The sequence below is a fragment of the Lethenteron reissneri genome, chromosome 67 (genome assembly GCF_015708825.2).
Source record: "Lethenteron reissneri isolate LAM-NWPU_2019-01 chromosome 67, ASM1570882v1, whole genome shotgun sequence".
In the NCBI taxonomy this organism is placed as follows: domain Eukaryota; kingdom Metazoa; phylum Chordata; class Hyperoartia; order Petromyzontiformes; family Petromyzontidae; genus Lethenteron; species Lethenteron reissneri.
The window spans coordinates 984727-1010492 of record NC_083845.1 but is presented as its reverse complement, the minus strand read 5'-3'; the positions used below and the strand labels follow the sequence as shown (position 1 = coordinate 1010492).

Genomic DNA, 25766 nt, shown 5'->3' with positions numbered 1-25766 from the left:
GTAACAGTACTCTTTATTGTCAGCCAACACTGGTATAAACATGGGCATTTCCGCTCCTTTTCTATTATGTACTTCCACAGTTACTTGCGCAACACGTCCCTGGCCACGAGTCCATTCATCCCACAGTGACTTGCGCACAAACAGCATAACAAAGAGCGGCTTAATCTTATCTAATTCATTTACCCACCCAGCAGTATAACAAAAGCAGTAATTGACCACTTCACAACTCTTCCTCCCCCACTGCCCTTCCTGGCTCCTCCCCCCTTAACCACTATATAAGGTACAGATAGTTTGCTGTGACGGTTTCACCTGAAGACGGAAGCTTGTGTTGCCTCCGAAACGTCGTGATTTTTATTGTTTTATTTTTATTAATTTTAATTTCATTTTTACCTACGTGACTTTACCGAAAGAACTAAGAGTATGAATCTAAATTGTAGTCTTGGTTCTTTCGGTAAAGTCACGTAGAGGGGAAATAATAAAATATTAAAAATAAAACCTAATATAATAAAATTCTCACGACGTTTCGGCCACAACGCAAGCAGCCGTCCTCAGGTGAAGAAACAGAGCTGTCGGATTATTATTTTATTATTTCCCTTCTACGTGACTTTACCGAAAGAACCAAGAATATGAATCCCTGCAGTCACGAAAGCTTTAAATCGAAATCTAAATTGTATTTTGATTGTTATTGTGATCTAACATCAAATTGGGATTTTTTGCACAGTTTAGTACGCAGCATAAACAAACGGTGCTTTTCTGAAATATTTTATTGTTTTTGTAGGGGATGTTTCAATTTGCGTACAGTCAATTTTAAATGTATCTTGCAATTGTATTGTTTGTTGCGGTTGCACCCGAATCAAGAGCCAAATGGCTCACAGGGTTATTCCAAATAAATGAAATGAAAACTGAAACTTTAAATGTCCAAGTCTCGCAGGCATACAAAGCTGCACTGAACATGCATGTTCTTAAGATGTTCAGTTTGGTATTCTAGCTGATTTGTTTGCTTCTCCAGATGTTATTGAATCCTGCCATGACTCCTTTTGCCTTTGAGATCTTTGCTCTGATGTTTTTCGTGCAGTCATCGTTCTATGTTAGTAGACTTCCCAAGTATACAAATTCCTTTAAATTCACAATCATGCTGCTTTCTATTCTAACTCTTTTTTCTCAATGTCCTCCCTTCCGAGTACCATTGTCCACATTAATCCTCAGCCCTGCATCCTTTCCTGACTTATTCAGCGTACAAACTCTTTCCTGCAGTGCTATGAAGCTTTCTTCCATCAGATCTACGTCGTCCACAAATCTCAGGTTGTTTATTGTTTATCCTTGCACAAATATCCCTGTGCCTTTGTCTTGAATGGCATCCATCCCTCTTTCCAAGTATGTGATGAAGTTGTTTGGTGATAGTGGATCTCCCGATCTCATTTCTATTGTTGTTGGGAACCATTCTCCTGTTTCCTGTCCAAACTTGTACTGCTGACTTTGACCTTTCACCTATATCCTGCAGAATCTGCGTCAGTCTTTTCCCTACTCCGTATGATCCTAATGTTTCCCACGTTATGTTGCTGTTAGGAATTTTGATTCATTTGCTTTCTGATGGCGTCGTAGCTGCTGCTCGATTGGAGACGCAGACCTTGTTGATCTGGGCGACGTACGAGCTGGTGTCCTTCTTTAATATGAATGTACATTTCTAAAAGCTCATAAAAGCTCGTAAAAGTTTCCGATGTCAAAGGTCACGGGTCGTTTAGCGTGATGTCCAATGTTTTGCTCTACGTGCTGGAAGCTTCTTCAGCACGTGGAAAAAAGAAAGAAAAAAAACATCGGACATCACGGGTAACCAGAAAAACCAGGCCAGGGAGCCGCAAAGCACTGAATCACCATGAACACCTTCGCACGTCTGTGTTTTGTGGTCGTCTTGTTTTTCTCTGCCAGTCGAGACTGGAAGTTCTTGCTCGGGTCCATTTTTCACGGGAGTGACGCCTCTGAACGGAAAAGCGTTCCAAGCTACGCAGGGCGTCCTATTTAAGCTGGAGGTCGACATTTCCCTGCCCAGCGACGCGGCAGCAGGGTGAGTGGGGCTTAAGTCACTGAGTCTGTCCCGTACCGGTAACGTGGAAGATCAGTCCCAAAGCCTCTTGCGTCCTGCATGTTTCACAATTGTTTGGCTGGAACATCCAGGAGCCAAGCTTTGGGACAAAACCTCTACTAGCCGTCTAGACCAGGGACCCGTTGTCAGGCCTGATCCTTGCAATGTCCTATGAGGGCAAGCAAGGGGCCATCTTCCGTTGGAGTTTTTGCACGTGACACATTAACAAAACAGAACTAGAGACGGTTCAATCTTGATTTGAAGCTTTCGTGACTGCAGGAATCCAGACCCTCCTCTTCTACGTGGAGGGTTTTCACACAACTGTTAGATCTTTTAACAGACTGCGAGACAAGAAGGTTCACCTTATCGAGTCACTCACCTTTATATTTTAGGACTTGTTTTAGTAGCCTGTCTCTCTCTCACCTGAAGACGGTTGCTTGTGTGGCGATTGGAACGTCGTGATCTATTATTATGTTTCTACCAACGTGACTTTACCGAAAGAACCAAAGAGTATGGCTTCCTGCAGTCACGAAAGCTTCAAATCAAGATTATATAATAGGCAAACATTTACATATGCAAAATAAGAAAAATATTGAAAGGTTAAACGGCTTTTTAAACTGTAAGAAACTTTCCACAAAAAGGGAAAATTTTTAATCACAGCTAAAACAATTAAATATAAGGACTCTTCTACTTACAAACATTCGACTTACAACTTTGATAAATACGAACAAACCTGCCCATATATCCACTTCCCTATTTGGACCGAGAGTCGTAAGTTGAACCGCCACGCAATAGATGGCGGTGGCGGCATCTACACGAAGAACCAGTCGCATCTACATCCACAGGAGATTATACAACTTTTAAATCAATTTCCAGTGTTTAGTGTACATGCCGTATACCATGTTTGGAATAGACAGCAGCAAAGTTGAGCTTTTGAACAAATCGACTTACGAACAAACCTCTGGAACCTAACTCGTTCGTAAGTAGGGGAGTCTCTGTACAAACACGATAAATTAACTGTAATAAATAAGAAGCAAAATTCAAGGTAAAAGATTTTGCATTTTGACCATAAAGCTACTCGCACAGAGAGGCATGCCAGCATCCTCTCCCACGCGTGATGAGCCAGAAAACATCGTTCCAGAAAACATCCCCTTTGACCTCGACCTCATGACCTCGACCTGCTGCTGTTGCTGTGTGTCTCTGCACAGCGTGACGATCGTGCGCCTGGGAACCATCGCGCCCATCGGGGTGCAGAAGGGTGCCGTCAAGGCTGATGCCGGAGACCCGAAGCTCTTCCACACGGCGCTGAGCTGGACCCCTGGCCGGGCGGACGTGCAGAGCCACCAGATCTGCTTCTACGCGTCCGACAGCAACGCGTCAGTAGCCATTCCAGGCCAATAGCGAGTCCGGTAGCATAAGTGGCACTGTCGAAAGGAGCAACGAGATGAGAGTGAATTACTTGCAAGTGCATCGACCAATGGTGCGCACTTGTCTGCTTCACACGTGGGACGTTGCAGACCCCGTGGCATTGTGCGACAAAAAGAGGGCCAAGAGCGCCGACCTCGTGGCCCCAAGATGATGACTTGCTCGCAAATCTCTTTGGTTGGGAGGACAAAAAAACCACGCAGGAAGGAACATCACACCCCTGCTCGCAGGCTAATGTCCCACTGATAAGAGAGGCGCTGTGTACACCTCACGCTACCACTTGGGGGACCCCTTGGGTTATATTGCAGCCGGTTGTTAGGATAGACGAGATGAGATGCGATGCAAATCGCAACAGATCTGTGTTTAGTATAAGATTGGAGCTGTTTGCTGTTCGGGTTATGATTCCTTCCCCATTGGTCCTTGCACAGCAAGTCCTCGTTTAGCGCGCTGGATGTGTTCCTAAAGAGTCGTGCTGCGTTAAAGCGAAAAACGCGTTCGGCGAAAACTACTTCTATGCGCACGCCGTGAGACGGCAGGACAAATAACGGAGTGTATGTCGCCGCTCAAGAAAGTAGTTCGTGATTGACAACTCGTAAACCGCGTTATAACGGTGTGCGCGTTCCGCGTTGTAACGCGTTAGCTCACCCGCGCGTTAGTTCACCCGCACGTTAGCTCACCCGCGCGTTAGCTCACCCGCGTGTTAGCTCACCCGCGCGTTAGCTCACCCGCACGTTAGCTCACCCGCGCGTTAGCTCACCCGCACGTTAGCTCACCCGCGCGTTAGCTCACCCGCACGTTAGCTCACCCGCGCGTTAGCTCACCCGCACGTTAGCTCACCCGCGCGTTAGCTCACCCGCACGTTAGCTCACCCGCACGTTAGCTCACCCTCACGTTAGCTCACACACACGTTAGCTCACACACATGTTAGCTCACCTGCACATTAGCTCACCCGCACGTTAGCTCACCCGCGCGTTAGCTCACCCACGCGCGTTTACTCACCCAATGTGTGCCGTGTGTGAGCAGCCAGGAGACGGAGCTGCGCTGCGTCAATGTCGTCGTCGAAGGTGAGCCAATCGCATCGCTCAACGCCCACACGCACGTTCATCCTCATCACAGCTGGGACCCGGAAATTAGTTTAACCAATCGATTGATCCACCAATGATCGATTACTCCACCAAGTGTGTGTTGTTGTCGTTTTTGTAACTCGCTGACCCGCCCCCTACTGGACATCTGTGAAGAGCTTCATAGCTCATCGGATTCCTGCAGGATAAAATATCGATTCTGATTCTGAACTCGACGGGTAAGGTAGAAAATCGCGGAAAGAGGCGTCACCTCTGTCGCCTTCAGATTGATTAACTCTCTGATTGGTCGAGCCATTGCTAGCATATAAATAGGGGGGTTTGGGAACAAGTCTCACTTCTGTTCTCACGTGTGCCGCTTGATGGGAGGTAATGGACGGGGCTTCATTGACTTCATTGGAGTCACGCTTGGCATTGTTGTTGTTGTTTAGGGGATTTCCTGCCCTCAGGTGACTACGTGTGTCAACGATGCACTGCCAAAAAAAGCAGTCGTCCAGGTCTCTCGAACCCTGAACAATTGCAGAAGTCGTCCTATTGTTGTTGTCGTTCTTGTATTTGCTCATAAGATGTAGTGGCTTAAAAACGATCACCACTCGTCGATGACTCTCTCTGCAGATTTATCCGATAGTACGGTGAGAGGACACTGCCATGTGTATGAAAGACTGATGTTACCTTACCCCTGCCCCAACAATAGAAAACTGGCATGTGGTAATTTGGCATTCGCGTCCAATATTATAAGATATTTTTTGGGTTGAATAGCGTAAATATAAATGTGTAGTTAAACCCGCCACCACCACTCGACACAGCCAATCACCTACTCACCCACCCACTCACCTACTCAGTGGTCCATTGGCGTGGAAGTCACCCACCCACTCGCTCACCTACTCACACACCCACTCATCTATTCATCCACCCACTCACCTACTCAGCGGTCCATGGGCCTAGAATTCACAACCGCTGCATAGTGTTTTAGACTATTTACAGACATTTAACCAGTTCAGCAGATAATGCAGGAGAGAACCGTCCAATACTGTGCATTAAGTTATTGGATTTTCACGTGAATAAAGGTGCTTACTTACTTGCCCCGGGCTGATAATGTGTAAATGAAAATTTCACTGCCTCAGGAGACATGTCCGAGTGTGTCGTGTGTCTTGCCGCGTCTCCACTCTAGGCACCGGCGGACCCATCGCGTTCTCCTACGACAGCATCACCACCAACGACTTCCCCATCGAGTGGACGATCACCTTCAGCGACGAGGTGAGGAAAGGTCCGACGATGTTGCTGAACGTTAAATCGTTTCTCACGAACATTGATCGACGCTACAACTGCACAGGTTTTCGCGGTTGTGCCACACAGTTCTCCGATATCTCAGGGTGTACCGCGTGTTTTTACAACGTTTCGAGCCGTGTGCCGAGAGCTTCTTTAGTTCCTGTTCAGTTCCTGAAGAAGCTCCCAGCACACGGAGCGAAACGTAAGATAACAGGAGACCGTTGCTATCCATGGGTCTCTGTGTATGTCTTTGGGGGTTTGTGTGATGAGTTTTTGGGTCTCTGTGTGATGAGTCTATGGGTGTCTAATTTTCTGACCAGTGCTGCATTCTCATTATACTTCATACAGACAGCTGACACTTGCAGTCCCCTTGTCTCGACTGCGGCATTAGAATGGGTGAAATGTAATTGTCCTTGATATCGGGTCAGTTCGCAACCAAATCACTTTCGGAATCACACAAATTAATCTAACAAAATTAAAATCGGATTGTGTAAAGCAACATTCACACAAGGCGTCACATCCGCTTTACTTAATATAACCCAACTCTGCTTCATCACCAACAGCTGCTTTGTCCACATCTGGGCGAGTAGTTGCGGAACAAGGAAAATGGACCAGCGTATAATTCAGGATCGTAACATGCAATCACAGTTGGCCAATGTGCAGCACGTGCTGATTAACCACGTCGCTAAAAAAATCGCAGTGCAGATCGATGTTTACAAGTCGAGTCCATCTCTACAGCTGCTCGTCAACGTTTGCACAGACGTCCACACATAAGTGATTCAGTTTCATGCACGCTACCAGGTTGGGCTCACTGAGCTATTTCGCTCTTTTTAAAATAGTATCCTTGCCACAAATGATATCTCAACGAAGTGGCTTATTACGTGGAAATGTATGGCAGCCAAATACTCGAAACGTGTGATGTTGGTTAGAAAAGTTAAGGAAAAAACCAGAGGACCCGGAGGAAAATCCACGCGACCACGGGGAGAAACATGCAAACTCCAAATATACAGACGTCGGGGTCGGGATCGAACCCACGACCTCCTGCATACCAGGCGAGGTAGTTAACATCTCTTAGCCACCGTCTAAGCGAGCGCCCTACATACACACCTTGCTCGCTCTGCCGCGCTCCCTACTCCACCCCCCGCAGATCGTCCTGCCCACCGTGTCGAGGTACTTCCGCTTCTGGGAGCTGCGCAGCGGCCGTGAGGTGTACCGCGTGGACGGCACCACGGTCACGCTGCTGCCCAACGGCACGGCGGTCCGCTTCACCACGCCGTCGTCCGTGTTCGGCGGCGGCGTCCCGCTCTACGTCACCGTGGACGAGGGCGCCGCCATGATGGTCGTCAACGGCTCCGTCGTCACCAAGAGCAACGCGCGCAGCCGCAAGGACTGGGTGTTCACGCTGCGCAAGAAGGTCTACGGTGAGCAGCATCAATCACTCGAGTGACGGCGCGGCACTGGCGTGGTGGTGAATCGGTCGATCGTTCGATCGATGAATAAAATGGCCGCGGATCACTTCGCAAGTAAACGTGACGTCACAATGATTGACTGGGCCAAGTTTCAGTCCCCTCCCATGGCTATCTCCCCTGTTCTTTTTCCGATCAGAGCCACAATTGCTGAAATAAGTTTGGAATTGATGGTAGGTGGGTTATAAACGTTCAGAAACGTTTTATTGTATGCCGTGCACCTTACCTGCGAGAATATATTTATCCTGGGGTCCAGCATAAGCATGTCTACTGAAATACAATAAAAAAATGTTCAAACATCAAATATACACCTTTTGCAAGGCATTAAGTCTGCATTAAGCACACACACAAACATGCAAACAAACATGCTATTGGTGTTTGAACATCTTAACAGCTGTTTTATTGCCATACAGAGTAAGGGCCTATTCTTATTTTTCATTATTCTTGATACTTGCAAAAAGGTCACCATAGATACAAAAACTAATATTGACCGGGATAGTCATAACCCTGCTACCCGAAGTAGAAACGGCATGGTATACTTGCCCTACCCTGGTTGAGAAAGTGAAAAAACCCACCATTTAAGAAGGGTGGACTGTTTCTTAATGTGGGTGATTCAGGCCATTAACATTTAAAGAGATGATGCTGGGGCGAGGGGGGGGGTGTCGCAGATATGGAAAGTGAGGGGGTACTCGGGTCCATCGCACCAGGCATTACTGCCGGGAACAGAGCTGGGCCAGAGGGAAGTATCCGAGCTCTCCCGATTGGGACACAACAGCTGTCGCGTGCGGGAAAAATGTGGAAAGAACACTTCACAAAACTTAGTAGGGGAACACGAAAATAGATGCCACTGCGCTCAAAACCGAGCCCAGACGTAGTCAACCATGGACTCCCGATGACACCAAAGTGCAGTGCTCAATGCCAGACCCTATTACCAAACGCGACCCGCAACAAGAGAAAGTATACCATTCAACACAACAAAACAACCACTTGCAACCAGAGTTTAACAGACAGGAGAGAGAAGGGGAGACGGCCTAGAGAGAGGAGAGGGAGAAGCCGAAGGGGGAAGAAGCCAAAGCGCCAGACCCGACCGAGACTGTGAGCGGGGGAGAGAGAGAGGCTGGAGGACTGAATGGATGCCTCCCATTACACGCCACCATCCGAAGACTGCACGATGCTGCAGTGTTGTGGCCCCGGGTTGTCTCGCGCCGCTGAAGGCCAAAAGGTCCTTGTCTTAAACACTCCAACTCAGGATCGGCCTCCAATCCCATTCACGCCTTGCAGAATCTGCTGCACTTCTTTAAACCCCATTGCTTCATCCACCGTCAGAAAATACAGCCTTCTTTCCCCAACTTGGATTCGTAGCTTTGCCGGGTAAAGTAACTGGGAGCATATCCCGGCTCTCCCCACCAAGTCCCTGTGCAAGGGCAGGGGACGATTCCTCTTCTTGGCATCCGCCGGAGTGATAAAAACACGGTTGGCCCTGCAGAAGGGTGCCCATGCCTATTGCGGCCCAAGTTGCCTTCAAAGCTTCAGAGGCGCCATGGCAGATCGCAAACAGGATCAGCAGGGGACGAGGTCTCACGTTATTTGACTCCATCAGGTCCCTCCCACCCGGCATTCCTGTACTATCCCCTCCGACTTCACAGGCTGTGTGTCAGGAGATTCCAAACTTCTTCGAGCTTTGGGCAGGTGCTGCTGAATGGAGGCGAGAGAGCACCTTGACTCCCTCGGGGAGGCCGTAGGCCAGAGGTCGCAACTGGGTACCCGATACCCGTACCCTACCCGATACCCGGCTACCCGTACCCGGCCGGGTACGGGTACCCATTTGCGACCTGGGGCGGCCGGTTACGGGTAGACCGTGAGTCACTGGTGAGTAACCGTTTTTCACTCATTTCCCAACGTCTTGTCTCTTTTCACAATTCAAGTTCCTAGAATCAACCCACCCGCACCTGCAATATGGCTTTATCCCAGAGGTCGCAATCAGGTACCCGATACCCGTACCCGTTTGCGACCCTGGTGCGGCTGGGTACGGGTACGGGTAAGGAATCAAAACCCGTTTGCGACCTCTGCCGTAGGCTTTAAGTTGGCACTCACGCCACTTCGCGTCCAGCCTTGTTGTTAAGCATCCTCAAGCTTCCATCAGCGTGGATTTGTGGGTCCTGCCCGTCTCACTCTGCTCCTCCAGTGTTTTTTTTTTATGGTTCATCACGGCGGCCTCCTGCCTCTCCACCCTCTCCCAGACCTCACTTAGCTTCTCGTTGAGAACCCAGAGAAGGGCTGTATTCTCCTCCGTCTTTTCCAGGAGGGCTTGTAGAAACTCCCGCGTTCCTCCACACCGGAGTCTCTGAGCCCACCTTGATCGGGGAGGCCGGTGGGGACGAAGCCTTGGATTACTTCCCCTGGGGACCTGTCCGCCATGAAGCACGAGGATACGGGGAGAAGTCCCCGTAACATAGTCACAGGATCAGGCTCGAGCTGCCCACAAAAGGCCCTAGGCCTCGAGGGGTCTGTGAATTGCCCTGGGAGGCTAAATAAAGGAAGGAAATCTAAAAATCTAGGGCCCTTTCTGGGCACCTGAAGCTAGGAAAAAAAGTAGAAAACTGACTATTAAACAAAGAAACAGGTGGTTTAGTGGACAAGGCTTTCTAAAGTAGGAGTTGTAGTGGCCCGTTCAGCGCTGCCCACTGAGCCATGAAGTCACCGGACATCCAGAATCAGAATCTTTATTTAGACTGGAGGAATGATATGAGCTACGAAGCTCATTTTCACAGATGTGCAGTAAGCTCACAATCGAGAGGTCGCCAGCTCACTTCGATCTCCTGGCATGGCAGTTGAAAACCCCCCACAATGTAATGTATATTATGTTGCACCTTCTTTCACGCCGTACGTAGCCAACCGTTCTAATTGGAGGTGCTCATATAAGCGGGTAAACCATAGTTAAAGGGTCTCAGCTCCCGACGAAGGATAGATAAGCCTGTGTTTGGCCCCTGTCCGAAACGTGCGGAACAACTTTTACCACCTTTTCTCACCTCTTGCAGTGCAGTTTTCATCCAACCACAGTTAGTCATTCAGCAGACCATGTGTGGCGAGGGTACAGTGTGGATAATTTTCACCTCCTCCAATACGTCTGGCCAGCATTGAAGAGTAGACCTAATTACCCTCAGGATGGGCTCCCCCATAGTGGAGGTCCCCTTTCTGCCAGTGGCGGTATGGGCAAGAAAATATCTGGGCTGCGCCTCCTTTACCTTTTCAACATCGCGGGTTTCGCTCCCCCCCCCCCCCACAGCCGAGTGCTACGCCGTCGGCGACCCCCACTACAGCTCGTTTGACGGGCGCCTCTTCGACTACATGGGCACCCGCACCTTCGTGTTGGCGTCCAACTGCCTGGGCTGGCAGCAGCAGCCGACAGCCTGGCGAGTGCTCGCCAGGAACGAGCACCGGGGCCGCGCGGACGTGGCGTGGACGCGCGAGGTGCACACCGAGATCTACGGCCACACCGTCTCCTTCCTGAAGAGCGGCGCCGTCCGGGTGAGTGTGCGAGAATGCGACAGAGTGAGCGGGAGGTGCGATCGCGGTGGGTCTGTGAGAAATGCGGACGCGCGCCCGCCCAGACCATAGCAGATGTGGATACCTGATGCACAAATGGAAAATTAAAAAACTGTCCAGTAGTGCGCGGCTGTGGTCATTCAGAACAGACCGTGCAACGTAATGAAGACGTAAGGACCGATGCACAGATACGACGGAGACATCACAGCGATACACTCTACTACTTCTAACTCGGTTATCTGGCTTGGTCACCTGAATGTGAAATTGTAGTTGTTGCTCTGCATCTACAGCAGCCATACGAAAGAAGGGAAAAAAAGTCTGTTCTGTCTGTATGGGGAGTGGTAGCGCAGCGCTGCGTTACAAACCTGGTAGAGACCCGAGTTCGATTGCCGCTCATGGCAACCACCAAGACCATTGACAGTGATTATCTGAACTGGTCCTGGGCTTCCCCTAGGTCGACTCAGCCTCAAATGAATTTCTGGATTGATATGTAAACATCGCCACTTGGGAGACAAAGGCAGCCAAGCAGGCGTGGTGCTGGCCACCCACCTCCTCGTGTGCCGCTGTAGCCTTCATCAGCGCTGCTACATGCCCCGACAGTCTGTTCAGGCTATAAAGGCGATCTTTATCTTTGTGCATCGCAGCTCGACGGGCAAGCCATCAACCTGCCGTACTACGAGCCCAGGGAGAGGTTCCGCATCACCAGCTCTGGGGGCTACGCACGCCTCACCACCGACGCCTTCTTCAGTGTCGAATACGATGGTGAGGAGGTTCGGACCACATATGTCTACTCCAGGGAGTTCTAACCTGGTGTGACTTGGCGTGGAGCTTTTGTTATTCCCACGGATGTTGACTAATTAAACCGCGTGACATACGGCTGGCAAAACGAAAAACACATCGGAAAGTGACTTTTCTACCGTTTCTACTTTCGGTGAAAAAACCGGGATCCGATTTACGACGATCCAATTCATGACCCACAGTGGGGTTCCGGCAAGGCGTTGTGATGTTGTTCGAGCGCGAACCGCCGATACTCCCCTCCTGACGTCGCGAGGTTCCCGTTTATGTCGGCGCTGCCAGTGTACAGGTGTAGTGGTGGTGTTGACGTGCGCCGACAGTGATGGATCACGGGGCGCGGGGTTGGGCACGCGATGTGGGCGTGGTATGAACGCGCACGCCGGTGGTGAGGCGCGCTGATACAATCGGGGAAAAGAGGATCGTAGCCAGCGCGCGCAGTGATTGGTCAATAAGATGGGTGCTCTCAGCGACGTCCGCAGGAGGGGTATAAAGGGAGACGCGCGAGAGCACTCGTGGTCAGTGTTAACCAGTTGAAGACCGAAGACGGAGTGGAGGAGGTAGTGGCCCGAGACCCCTAGTCCCGCTGTCCTTGTCGGGACCGGGGCCCTGTGTGGCTCGGAGCCGGGACTGGGGAACCCGTAGTCCGACGCCCGCGTGGGTCGGGACGGTGGTACCCAGAGCCGAGACGGACACCCCAGCCGGGTGTGTTCCGGAAGGCTACGGGGCGTAAGAGCCCGTGTCAGTATAGCTGAGTGGGTGTTAGTCACCCGAGTAGCTAGGTGGGTGTTAGTCACCCGTGTAGCTGAGTGGGTGTTAGTCACCCGAGTAGCTGAGTGGGTGTTAGTCACCCGAGTAGCTAAGTGGGTGTTAGTCACCCGTGTAGCTGAGTGGGTGTTAGTCACCCGAGTAGCTGAGTGGGTGTTAGTCACCCGAGTAGCTAAGTGGGTGTTAGTCACCCGTGGAGCTGAGTGGGTGTTAGTCACCCAAGCGGCTGGGTGAGTGTTAGTCACCCGTGTAACAGTTTGGTGTCAATAAAAAGAGTGTGCTACCCGTGAAGACGTCTCCCGCCGAGTTACTACTTTACACAGGAACTACTTTTGTGGGGTAGAGGAGTCACGCGTGGCGGGGCAAAGTGGCGCCGTCCCAGCATCGCTTGCGTCCCAGCTCAGTCTTCGTTCCATTGCGCCAGAGTTGTTCCACGCGCGAAACCAAGATTCAGACAACGTGAAATAAGTGTCGTGCTTTTGTGATGCAATTATTCTGAACAGTGCGTGGAAAATGGCCAGCAAGTGATATGGGTGGATCTGATAGGAAGTGTTATATTCTTAAAATGTATATTCTTTCATGACTTTTTATATTTCTTGCAATGTATTTGCATTTCTTTTATATTATGTTCCTGTATTTTTTCAACTCATGATAGTTTTTTTTTGTCTGGTAACAAAAAATGCCCGCAGGAACGTAACCTGCGACTTTACATTATTTCTTATGGGTAAAATAGGTTCACTTAACGTCGCTTCACTTAAAGTCACATTTTTCAGGAACGTGGCTAAACGACATTAAGTGAGGACTCCCTGTGCTGGGCTTGCCCACCGGTGCATTTAACAATTATCCAGCACAGGGCAGTGTGGAACGAGTTATTTTGTATTTGATGTGGGGGAGTAAAAATGGTTAACATGGAAAGATGTAGCGTGGTTGACTCCCAGAAATTCGGTAGCTTTAGATTCGCCTTTTTTTATTATGGTGGAGTTTCTGATTTTCATATGTATTTCCAAAATACAAAACCCCAGTCCAGCTATTACATTTTCGATGATCTGGAAAAAATGTCTTGGCTCATATTGACCAAAAAACACGACATAATTTACAAAGTTTGCCCATGAAATATGATGTCACTTCACGTTGGACGGCGACACTATTTTTTGCGTGAATATATTTTTCATCAGTAATGCAAATCTGAAGTTGCCCTTGAGAATCTTAAACCTGAAACGTATCCATAATTTCCCATACAGACACAGCAGGCTGTGATTGTAAGCTGTATGTTCCCCATGTCTCCCCCCCACCACAGGCCGGGACAGGGTGGTGGTGTCTCTGCTGAACCACGACGTGTACTGGAACGGCACGTGTGGCGTGTGCGGGTTGTGGAACGGTGACCGGAGCGACGACTTCACGATGCCCGATCACTCTCAGGCTCCCGACGCGGCCACCTTTGGCAACAGCTGGGAGGTTCCCGAGAAGAAGAATACGGAGAGGTGCCATGTGGAGACTTACAAAGACAGCGGTCCCCTTAACAGGCTGGATAGCATGAACGGGCCACGTGGCCGTAACGGGCTGCGTATCATTAACGGGCTGTTGGGGCAAGTGCTGTTAGCGAGTACCGAGGGGGTGAGTGGCCACTGCCATTGCCTGGCCGCCTTTGTCTCCACAGTGGCGACGTTTGCACATCTAGGGGAGGTCCAGGACTGGTTCAAATACTCGTCACTGGTATTATGGGACGTTTTTTTGCCAGTATCAAATAATGAAAAATGAGAATATGTTTATCCCTTTCTGGCAATAAAACCGGTGTTAAGATGTTCAAACACCAAATAGAAACCCTTTGCAAGGAATCAAGTCTGCAGTTATCACAATAACTTGTGGTGAACATGCAAAAAAAACATGCTCTCATAATGTATGCATTGTATTTGAAGTTGATAGACCTACATCAGAGACAGCCTAGGCAGTTGAAGTGGGACAACTTCTTAAGTTCAACTGCCTCTGTACTCCCAGCAGTTACGAATGAGGCGATCGACGAGTCGCGGTGTGGTGGGGCAAAGCGTGGGTGCTCCCCACTTTTTCGTGGTGGCGAGACGTTAACCACCTCGCCTGGTATGCGGGAGGTCGTGGGTTTGATCCCAACCCTCACGCCTGCATATTTGGAGTTTGCATATTCTCCCCGAGGTCGTGTGGATTTTTTTCGCTCCACATGAAGAATCAACATCATGCGTTTGCAGTATTTGGCCGCTATAAATGGCCACGCGATGATTAGGCACTTTGTTGAGCTGTCATTTATGATGGCCAGGTCACTTCTGAAAAAATCGATGTAGCTCAGTGGGCCTTACCTGGAAACATAAAATATAGTTTAGTTTTTCAAAGACGTTCTGGCTAGTTTCCAGGAGTTTGCCTAAAATAATAATAAACCAGAGGGGGCTCTCAATCTTTGCTCTCTCTCTTTCTTTCTCTGTTCCTCCTTGTGCTCAATCCACGCTGTCAGTCTTTCTGTCTTCTCGCTCCCTCCCTTCACTGGAACACTTCCCCCTCCACATTGAGCAGTCAGTCACCTTCCCTCACTAGTTTCCGCTCCTCACTCAAAATTCACTCTTATTGTTCCCGAGCTCACCCCACGAACCCCACTTAACCACCACCGTTAGTTCCCTCTTTGTATTCTCATTACATGGCTATCACTCATTCCGCATTCATTCAATCTATCATCATCATCATCATCATTTACTGTCATAATATTTTATTTCACGGAATTCACACATCACGGATTCACTTCCACTGCTTAGCTCTCATCTATTGTATTCATCTAATCTCCACCATCACATTCACATACACACGGATTATACTGTTCTTCATTCTCGGCAAAGAGCCATGGTTAAGGCGCTTTCGTGGGGGCCACTTCCACCACCAGTTGTGTAAACCAGCAAATGCAGGGCCTGCTCCTGTAGCCATTATATATATACTGTACAAGGACTCCACTACTGACGAATGACGTAGGTTCCAGAGGTCTGTTTGTAAGTCGATTTGTTCGTAAGTCCAACTTTACTCTTGTCGATTTCAAACATGTTGTACGGCATGCACACTAAACACGGGGAATGACTTAAAAAATGGTATCATCTCCTGTAGACATAGATGCCACTGGTTCTTTACATTCTGCAGACGTAGATGCCACCACCGTCATCTATTGTGCGGTGGTTGAACTTACGACTGTCGGTCCGATCAGGCAACTGGAACACACGGACAGGCTTGTTCGTTTCTCTGAAAGTTCGTAAGTCGAATGTTTGTAAGTAGAGGAGTCCCTGTATGTATTTTCTGGTACTGTTTGTCTCCGTGAACATTACCCCCCCCCCCCACCCAACAGTGGGAACAGCGACACGGGAGCCTCGTCTGGCGCTATCCTGGACGCCGGCAAGGTGGCGATCGCGTCCGGCCCACAGAACTGCGGGCAGCTTCGTGGCATGGCCGGCACGCTGGCCCCGTGCTTCACGTCCGTCGACGCCGCGCCGTACTTCGCCGACTGCGTCTTCGACATGGTGCTGTCTGGCATGGACGCGGCGGTGTTGTGCCGGTCGCTGGAGGGATACGCGGCGGCCTGCAACGCGGCCGGCTTCTCGTTCGCCAACCCGTGGAGGAACGGCACCGGCTGCGGTAACTTTTGCCGAGTAAAACGAACATTTAAACATTTTTAAGCAGATGGAGCCCCACTGAGCTGTGTAGCTCTTTTTTCGAAGGGACCTGGCCCCAAAGGACAGCTCAACGAAGAGGACGATCGTGTGGACATTTATAGCAGCGTACCTAAATGTGGAGGGAAAAACCAGAGGACCCAGGAAAAAATCCATGCAAACTCTAAATATACAGCAGGCGTTAGGGTCGGGATCGGGATCGAACCCACGACCTCCTGTATACCAGGCGAGGGAGATAACATCTCAACACCGTGGCGCCGAGTAGGGAGGGGGGAGCATTGCAATTCCAGTGTCGTCTGTCTAAACGTAGACTGGCATTTGGAACATGGTGCCGACCTTTGAACGTTGAGCTGCGCAAAAGTAACTGTCCCCTGGGCTTTGTATTGCGATGCACTAGCTGCTACACCGTTGCTATGCCCATTAAAAAAAACACGCCAGCGTATGAATGCACACGTCTATGTATAAAGACACAAAAGAAGAAAAAGATTCCCCATATAGCATTAACAGACTGTTGGGGAAAGTGCGGTTTGCGAGTGGCAGCGCCTATAAGGGCTGGCACGGTACAGGGGGTGGGTGGACAGCTACCACGCCCGGCCGCCTTTGTGGCGATCGTTTACTACACACCGCACTACGTACTCATCAGCCAACGGGAATCGAACTCGGGTTAGCGGGTTCGTAGCGCAGCGTGCTACCCACGTGTACTCTATAAAGATACAACTGCCGTTCACCACAAAGTGGCGGTGAAGTCACCACGGCGCTTGTGCCACGCTAGGTGCACTGCGAGGCCGACTCGGCCTCAAATGAGTACCAGGTGCGATGCGTAAACAACGTCGTCACTCAGGAGACAAAGGCGGACAGGCGTGGTGCTGGGCACCTAACCCCACTCGGGTGCCGTCAGGCGCCGTCGTTACTCGCTAATAGCACTCGCCCCAACAGAACATTGAGGCTAACCGGGTGGGGGGGCGTGGAATTTTCGTCTCTTTCATAGCGGCGAGCTGTGGTGCTGGCACGCGCTTCAGCTCGTGCGCTGTCGCGTGTCCGGCCACGTGCTACGACCCCGCGGCCCCGGCGGGGTGCGCGGACCCCTGCGTGGAGGGCTGCGAGTGCGCCGACAGCACCCAGCTGTGGGACGGCGATCGCTGCGTGCCGCCGGGCCAGTGCGGGTGCCGGGACGCGGACGGCCGCTACTACAAGGTGAGTGGGCGGCCGCCGCCGCTTCACTCACACAGCGGACTCCCACACTCCTCCCGCACTCAATGCCATTAGAGACCACGTGTTTGGGAGGCTCAACTGGGACACAGACGATCGATACGACCAGGGGAGTGACACCGCTGCTTCACCCCAAACTGCCACACTCCTCCAGGACTCACTCCTAAAAAGTGACCACGTTTCTGGGAGGCTCAATGGATACGCAGACGGCTGCTACTAGCAGGGGAGTGGTGATGCCCTCCCGCACTTAGTCAGGCAATCACGGACTCGCATGCACACACAATCAAGAACACTGCCAACAACAACAACAACTGCCATCTGCCACTGAGCGATGGTGACGTCACCCCAGCGCTTGTGCCGTGCCTGTTCAACCCCTTCTATGCAAAAACAACCCCCTACCTCCTCGTGGTGCCGGAAGGGCAACGTTATCGTGGGCAGTGCTGTGGGGGGAGGACCAATTCCGATTGGCCTTTCCCCTCATGGCGTTTGTGACCACCACAGCGGCGAAATGGGGGCTCTGGATGGGTGCGAAGGGCTGGTAACCCCTCCACCTTCAATTAATTACCACTAAACCATGACGGAACATTTTAATTAATAAGCTTGTGCTGGAGGCCCAGGGGGGACAGGCGTCTTTGACGTCTCCTGGCCAAACCGCATTTGGCGGAGCCAGGAGACCAAATCCTTATCCTCGGGGCTCCTCCAGAAACAACAAAAAGCCACTATGTGTGGCCATGTGGAATGTTCGAACGCTCATTGCGGAGGAGAGGCTGCCACTCCTCTGTCGGGAGTTGGACCGGTACCCGCTGGATTTCTGTGGTATTCAGAAGGTCCGGTGGACCGGCTCTGGCTCCTGCCACCATGGGGGGTGGACAGTCCTCTTCTCTAGTCAGGAGACTGCCAAACAACAGGGAGTGGCGGTGAGGTGTGGGAAGCTGTAAGACCCAGGCTACTTACGCCCCCACTGAAGACGAACATCCGTGGAGGGATGCAGGCAAGGCCGATGAGTCAGATGCCTTCTATGACCTCCTGTCACAAGTGCTGGCTGGCACCTGGTCTGGAGTGATGGGAAGGCATGGGCCTGATCAGCTGAATAATAATGGCAGGAGGCTGCTAGATTTTTGTGCAGCCGATAGGCTTGTAATTACCGACACACTATTCCGGCATCGGCGCATCCACACAACATCATGGATGCATGCCGGTTCCAAGCAAGAACATCTGCTGGACTACATAGTGACGGAACAGCGGATGCGGGCCCATGTCCTTGACACGAGGACCTACCATGGAGCTGATCTGCCCACTGACCATCGACTTGTCATCAGTAAGATGCGCCTGCTATTCTTCCACTCCGGTGGTGGGTGTACACCCAGGACCCCATTCAAACCCTTAGTTGCATGGTCTCAGCTAGCTGATGAAAGTTGCAAACGAGAATTGAATCATCGCTTGCGGCTGGGGTTGGCATCGTCCCCCACTCCTCCTGATGTCGAGGGGAAATGGGCGAGGTTTAGGACTGTGGCTCATGCAGCTGCAATGGCTGCTTTGGGTATATGGTCCAGATCTCCCCAGATACCCTGGCTGACAGAGGAGGTGTTCAAGCTGGTTGAGAAAAAGCGACAGGCCCACTCTCATCAGCTACAGCATCCCACGTCGGAGAATGAGTCGGAGGTTTGGAGAGCCGTGAGGAGCTGCAAGTATGGGTGGTGGTCGCGGGTTGCTGAGGAGATGGAGTCTGCCTTAATGGCCTGTGATCACAAATCGCTCTTTAATTCCATAAAAAAGTAACCTGCAGCACCACACCTATTACTATAATTAGGGAAAGAACGGTGAACCAATCTCCGACCCCCAGGAACAGGTTTACAGATATGCTGAGCATTTCTGTGAGGTCCTGGGAGAGGGGACATCCTTCAGCCTGGATAACAACGTGGGACAAAGTGGAGATGATCCTGCCGAGGCTGCAGTGCCTCAAATATTAGAAGAATTCACCCCCTGTGAGTGGCTGGCTGAGGTGTCATCTGTTGAGGAAATACTGAAGGCAATCCAGAGTCTGAGACTAGGAAAGGCACCGGGCAGAGATGATCTCCCAAGCGAAATTCTGAGTGAGGGTGGCGTTTGTGCACAGACTGCCCTACATGACATCATAACAACAGTCTGGACCACTGGACGGGTTTTGCAGGATTGGAAGGATGCCCTGGTGGTCCCCCTCTTTAAGAAGGGGGACCGCACAGACTGTAACAACTACAGGGGCATCTCACTCCTCAGTGTGCCGGGAAAGGTCCTGGCAAGGATTATTCAACATCGCCTTGCTAGGCACGCTGAGGAGAGGCTTGCGGAGCCCCAATGCGGTTTCAGGAAAGGGCGGTCCTACACAGATGCCATGTTTTTTGTCCGTCTGCTACAGCAGAGGTGTAGGGAATCCCAACAAGACCTACATCTCTGCTTTATTGACCTCGTCAAGGCCTATGATACCATCAGTAGGCCTGGGCTCTGGGTTGTTCTTGGGTTATTTTTCGGGCTTTCGGAGTCGCTGACCCTCTGCTCACGATCATTAAGGACCTTCATGATGGTGAGTGGGCCCGGGTAAAACTACGTGGTCGGGAGTCAGAGCCTTTCCATGTGTAATAACAGCCATAGAGGGTTCACGTGGGGATTGGCTTGCCGGTCCTGCTTTGTAGCCAATAAGGGTTGAGACAGGGAGCATGGCCTCTGCATGTTAGCAGGGGTGATTGGCCTGGCCATTCGGGGCCCCAGCTAATGGGGAGCCGGATCAGAGGCGTGGTCCCGGGATTGACAGGGAACCATCGAGAACGGTCAATGCTGTCTATGGAGGATTGGCTGGGGGGTACCACGTGACGAAGGGATTAAGAGAGAGAGAGAACGATCGAGAGCAGACTGGGGAACGACAAGAGCAAGAGTCACGCGCGTACGGGGGCTCTGGGTGCCACGTGCGCGGTGGGGACTTGGTGTGAAGTCTGCCCTCTCTCCGTTGTCTGCCAGCAACGGAGAGTGTGTGAGTAAAGTGTATTTGTGGAAGTGGAAATAAAAAGGACCGATTCCGAAGCCGTCTCAAGAAGGTTTATTACACCTGTACACCTTGGGGTGCGACAGGGATGTCCTCTGGCTCCCACATTATTTAACATCTATTTCGACCACGTAGTTTGTGAAGCCTTCAATAGCTGTAACGGAGGAATTTTCATCTGGTACAGGCACAATGGGAGGCTGATCTATGCTCGGGTGCAGTCAAGGGATGGCTCCCTATTGCTCAACCATGTTATGTATTCCGATGATCTGGTAATTGCTGCTTACTCAGAGGAGGAGTTTGAGGCGCTGCTGCTGAATCTGGAGCTTGCCAATAAAAGGTGGGGCCTTACCATCAGCCCCACCAAAACTAAGCACCTGCCTGGGTATTTTGTACCATCGGACACTCCACCCCCACAACTCCCAATTGGTGATAGGGCAGTTGTGGATAGAGTAGAGAGTTTCCCATACCTGGGCAGTGTGCTCATGACCGGCTCCGGTTAAACAGCAGAGGTCTTACTCCGAATCAGTCGAGCAGCATTATCTTTTCATCGGTTGCGTAACGCTGTGTGAAAGCTACCTGGTCTGTCACTCCGCACGAAGCTTCAGGTCTTCTCAGCCACAGTCATTCCCTCCCTTCTCTACGCTTGCGAAACATGGACCCCCCTAATGGAACATCTTCGCCGGTTAGAAACATTTAGGCTGGCCTGTCTATGATCCATCCTGGGTTTAATCAGACTGGTTTGTGTGAGGAGCTCACAAATCCTTGAAAGATCTGGACAAAGTCCCATCGGTGAGCTCCTCCGGCAGGCAAGGTTGCATTGGCTGGGTCATGTAGCCCGCATGCCCAACTACTGCATGCCCAAACAGCTTTTGTTCGTCCAGATCGAGGGGGCTAAATGGGCGTGTCACGGGCTAGAGAAGTGATGGAGTGATGTGGTATAGGAGGACGTGGAGCTGAGTGGACTTGCCGATGACTGGTACCAGCGTTGTCAAGATCCGCCTCTGTGGAGGAGGCTCATGAAGGACGCTACTGGGCAGTTCGAGGCAGTCACCCTCCAATAACAACGGAGGGCGGAGGAGCGACGCTCACAAGAATGAGCGGAGCGCTGGGTGGCTAAAGCACAGCAAGTTGGCACAGTAGGGGGCACAGGTGGTGTATCAGCCAGTCGTCTCAGTCAGTCGACCCGTGGCACCTGGTTCTGCCCCGTGACCTCCTGCCAGCGGGCGTTCGACACTTCACGTGGCCTCAAGGTGCACATAGCCTGGCACAAGCGTCGTGGTGACATCACCGCCACTTAGTGGCGAATGGCGGTTGTTGTTGTTATGCAAATATAAGATGAGAATTATTGGTTAGGGCTAGGAGTTAGAGTTGGGGTTAAGGTTATAGATTCATGATTAGGGGTTATGGGTTTACGGGGTCGGGTTTACAGGGGTTAGGTCATGGTTTTGGGTTATGGGTGAGGGATTACAATTTAGTTCAGGATTAGGTTTAAGGTAGGGTTAGAGTTAGGTTTTGTTTTGTGGACATGAGTTAGGATTGGGGTGTATGAAATACTGTTTAAGGTGAGGCTTAAGGACAGTCGTAACCTAAGGCCGCTCTTTTCGCCCCACCCACTCCGTTCTCCGCTGCCCTCTGCCGGCGTGCACCCCCCCCCCCCCCCACCTTGTGCAGCTAAACGAGGCGTTCTGGCGGCCCGGGTGTGCTGTGCAGTGCACGTGCGCTTCCCCTGGCAGCATCCAGTGCCAGCCGAGCTCCTGCCCCCTCACCTTCAACTTCTGTGGCACTGATAACGAGGGGGTGCACGGGTGTCACCGCAAGAGCCGTGAGTTCCCGCGTTTTTTTTCTTCAAGAAATGTTCTTCATTATCTCACGGTCCGTCATCGCCCGGCACCGAAATACTGATCTGGGCGTCGTGAGCCACAGGTGTGAACCTCAGTCAAATTCGGGGTTATGTTCCTGGAAAATGCCGCCTTGGGCAAAGACCACATACGACAAATATTATGTCTTATGGGAAACATAGGGTTGTGTTCCTGGGTCCGAAGTGATCACCCTTCTCCACTTTCAACACAAAACCGCTGTCTCCGTGACTCTACCCGCAGCGCGGCACTCACGCCCCAACGCTCGCCCCTGGCGCTGAATTGCCCGATGCTCGCCCCTGACACTGACACTTGAATGCTCATGATTCGCCATCTCGGCATCCGTCTGACTGATTAGGAAAAATAAGAATAGGTTTTACCCTTTCTGGTAACAAAACAGGAGGTGTTAAGATGTTCAGACAGCAAATAGAAACCTTTTGCAAGGAATCCAGTATCCATTAACCACACATACTGGTGGTGAACATGCAAATACACATGCTCTTATAACACATTCCTGCGGAGGGAGCTGGTAGGAACGTTGGGTTGCTCGGTCAATGGCCAGGGTCAACGTCGGCGTGGTGTATTCCGCAAATATGCCCGACTGTGAGGCCGGGCACAAGCCGGCGTGAGTAGGTTAAACGTTGAGTTTTATAAGGGCACCACGGGGTGACCAGCCCCTCCCCACCCAGCCCCACCCCTCCCACCCCCCACCCAGCCCCACCCACTCCACCCAGCCCCTCCCCACCCTCCCCACCCAGCCTCTCCCCACCCTCCCCTCCCCACCCAGCCCCACCCTCCCCACCCAGCCCCTCCCCACCCTCCCCTCCCCACCCAGCCCCTCCCTCCCCACCCAGCCCCTCCCTGCACGACAGACACAATAATCCCCTGTGGGCTGGTGTAACCAGGAGGTTCCTACCACTATAAATATGCACATTGTCTTTTAAACTGATTGGTCGACACCAGAGGCAGCAGCCTTCTTTATGGCCCAGTCTCACCAGCATCAGACCAGAGAACGCCAAAAGGCGAGACAATGCACGTATCAGAGCATTTAAACCTCGGGTTGAGCAGGTATATCATTGGACCTTTTGTGCCAGTATCAAAAGTATGAAAAATAAGAATAGGTTTTACCCTTTCTGGCAATAAAATAGCAGGTATTAAGATATTCAAACAGCAAATAGATACCTTTTCCAAGGAATCTGACTGATGTCCGACTGATGTCCCCAACTAGCGGACGGCTACATGCACGCGGCAATGTGTGAACAATTGCATTGTGCCGTTGAGTGCATTGTGTTACACCGTCACACGGAAAAAAGCATGCAAGAACATTCGCACGCGCAGAAAAACACATTTGCGGTACATAAATCGCTCTCGCTGTCGAATCGTTCCGACCTTGCGACGGTCACGGCACTACTTTTCGATGCAGAGATGAGAACCTGAGCATCGTCAAACCGCGTGGAACCAGAACATCACCCCCGGTGTTCCGAAGACAGACCGCATTTAGGCACACCGTGCATAGCCGAAAACACGCGTTCGATTAAACTGCATTGGGCGAGGTTTTCTTGTATATTGTAATGCTCCTACTTTATCAACCCGAACTGACCAGTGTGGCAAATTACGGTTGAACAACCCCCACAATCAACACAGCGTGGGGAGGCTCTCATCCGGTATGAGATTGACACAAGCGCTGTACATGTACAACCCATGGTTAGTGTACTGCATATTCCGCTACTTTAATGGTAAATATTGTGGCACAAAGCAGTGCATTATTTTTCGATTTAAAGCTTTCGTGGCTGCATGGATTCATATTCTTGGATCTTTCGGTAAAGCCACATAGAATGGAAATAATAAAATAATAACAATAAAACATAAAAACATTCTCATGACGTTTCGGCCACAACACAAGCAGCCGTCATCAGGTGAAGAAACAGAGCTGTCGGAAAGCGAGGGTCCTAATGAACACCGCTAAGCTTGGCAGCGTATTTTAAGCTTGGTGGGAGGAGCAGAGCGCCTTGACAAAGGAGTTTACATATCAACAGAGGAATTTAGCATATTGACGTTAAATAACTGCTTCTACCATACCACCATACAATAAACCGATGTGAAAAAACTTGGTATAAACTACATCAATATAATTAATGTACTCTCCAATAAGCTGAGCTATTAACATTAAGTATATGGGTATACACTATTTCTTTAACGTTTTTTTAATGTTATCGTTGTTGATGTTGTTAATGTTATTGTCATAGTTAATATCATCGCTGTTAATCGCATTGATGATGGTTGATATTTTTCTCGATGTGATTGTTGTGGTGGCTCAAGTGGAGTGCACCGCTTGGGGCGACCCACACTACATCACGTTCGACGGCCGCACCTTCGACTTCATGGGCACCTACACCTACGTCCTCACTCAGGTGCGCGAGCCTCGCCCCGTGACCTTTCCACTGCGGGATGAAGGCCTTCACTTGAGTGCCTGGAGAGGGAGCTCGCCATCCACAGCCTCACACTCAGCAGACGAAGTCTTATCAGGCTGGTAGATTCTCCTTGGTGAAGGTAGGTTACTCATCTTGTTTCGAGATTGACCACTGTAGTACAACGAGGCTCTGTACTCGGACCTCCCACACCCTTTGCTGAGTACGTTTCGCCAATTGCCCACCTCATTGAGAGCTTCAATATCAATTGCTGCAACCCGTGAACGACGATACCCAGCTCTCTTCAGCCACAGTTCCTGCTAGGCACATGTGGAACCTGGAACGTTGCACCTCTATTCTGGAGCACTCGTTCTGGTTCAACGATTTTCTTCTAAACTCATCTAAATCTGAAGTACTCTTACTGGACACCAGGAAACTATTCGATTCAACCACAAACAATGTTTGCGCATTTTTGTTAAAGAACGCATATGCGAAACTGAATCAGAATATTTATTTTCCTGGAGGAATCCGATGAGCTATAAAGCTCTTCTTCACAGATGCCCAGTCCGGGCACGGGGTAAGAACGTCACAAAAACAAATAGTACAACACACGATGGTAGTGCAGAGTACAAGAAAGGTAAACAAATCACACATACAAATACAATCCATCCTAAAAGGCAAAGCCCATTGAGATATTAACTTATTTTTCAAATGTGACCTGGCCACAAATGATAGCTCAACAAAGTGGCTTATCATTCGGACAGCAGCAAAATTATCAAAATAATACACTCATAAGGAAATGTGTTCCATAATTCATCAGTGACGTAATGTGAAGCAACGCAAAATGCGATTCCTCTACAGCCCTTCGACAATGACCAAAGCAACACATGCTGACTACAATTAAACCCGCCGTATGTGTATGTACACGCACGCACGCACGCTGCGCCGGCAGCTGTGCTCTGGAGGTGGCTGGAGCGTGCAGGTAAAGAACGAGTTCATCGCTGGCAGCTGGTCCATCGCCTACACCCGCGACGTCTTCATCGAACTCTACCACCACCGCGTGCACTTCGGCCTCGGCTGGAGGGTCTACGTGAGTCTGGGCCCCATCCCGACTGCTGGCCAGGCTAAAACAAAAAAATTCTCTGCTTAGCTTCCGAGTTGCGCGGAAAGGTGGCGTGCGG

General features: G+C 50.7%; 1 protein-coding gene across 1 annotated transcript in view; it reads left to right on the top strand.

Annotated features, from left to right (window-relative positions):
* The window catches only part of LOC133360063 (IgGFc-binding protein-like), a 75994-nt gene that overhangs the window by 24625 nt on the left and 25603 nt on the right, over positions 1-25766 (top strand). The window contains exons 7-19 of the mRNA XM_061578648.1: positions 1927-2062; positions 3289-3456; positions 4529-4569; positions 5756-5841; positions 7001-7274; positions 10606-10847; positions 11510-11627; positions 13723-13906; positions 15775-16061; positions 17085-17290; positions 21993-22143; positions 24497-24588; positions 25538-25675. Of these exons, the coding sequence (XP_061434632.1) occupies positions 1927-2062; positions 3289-3456; positions 4529-4569; positions 5756-5841; positions 7001-7274; positions 10606-10847; positions 11510-11627; positions 13723-13906; positions 15775-16061; positions 17085-17290; positions 21993-22143; positions 24497-24588; positions 25538-25675 (2123 nt within the window). The remainder of the gene's footprint in view (positions 1-1926; positions 2063-3288; positions 3457-4528; positions 4570-5755; positions 5842-7000; positions 7275-10605; positions 10848-11509; positions 11628-13722; positions 13907-15774; positions 16062-17084; positions 17291-21992; positions 22144-24496; positions 24589-25537; positions 25676-25766) is intronic.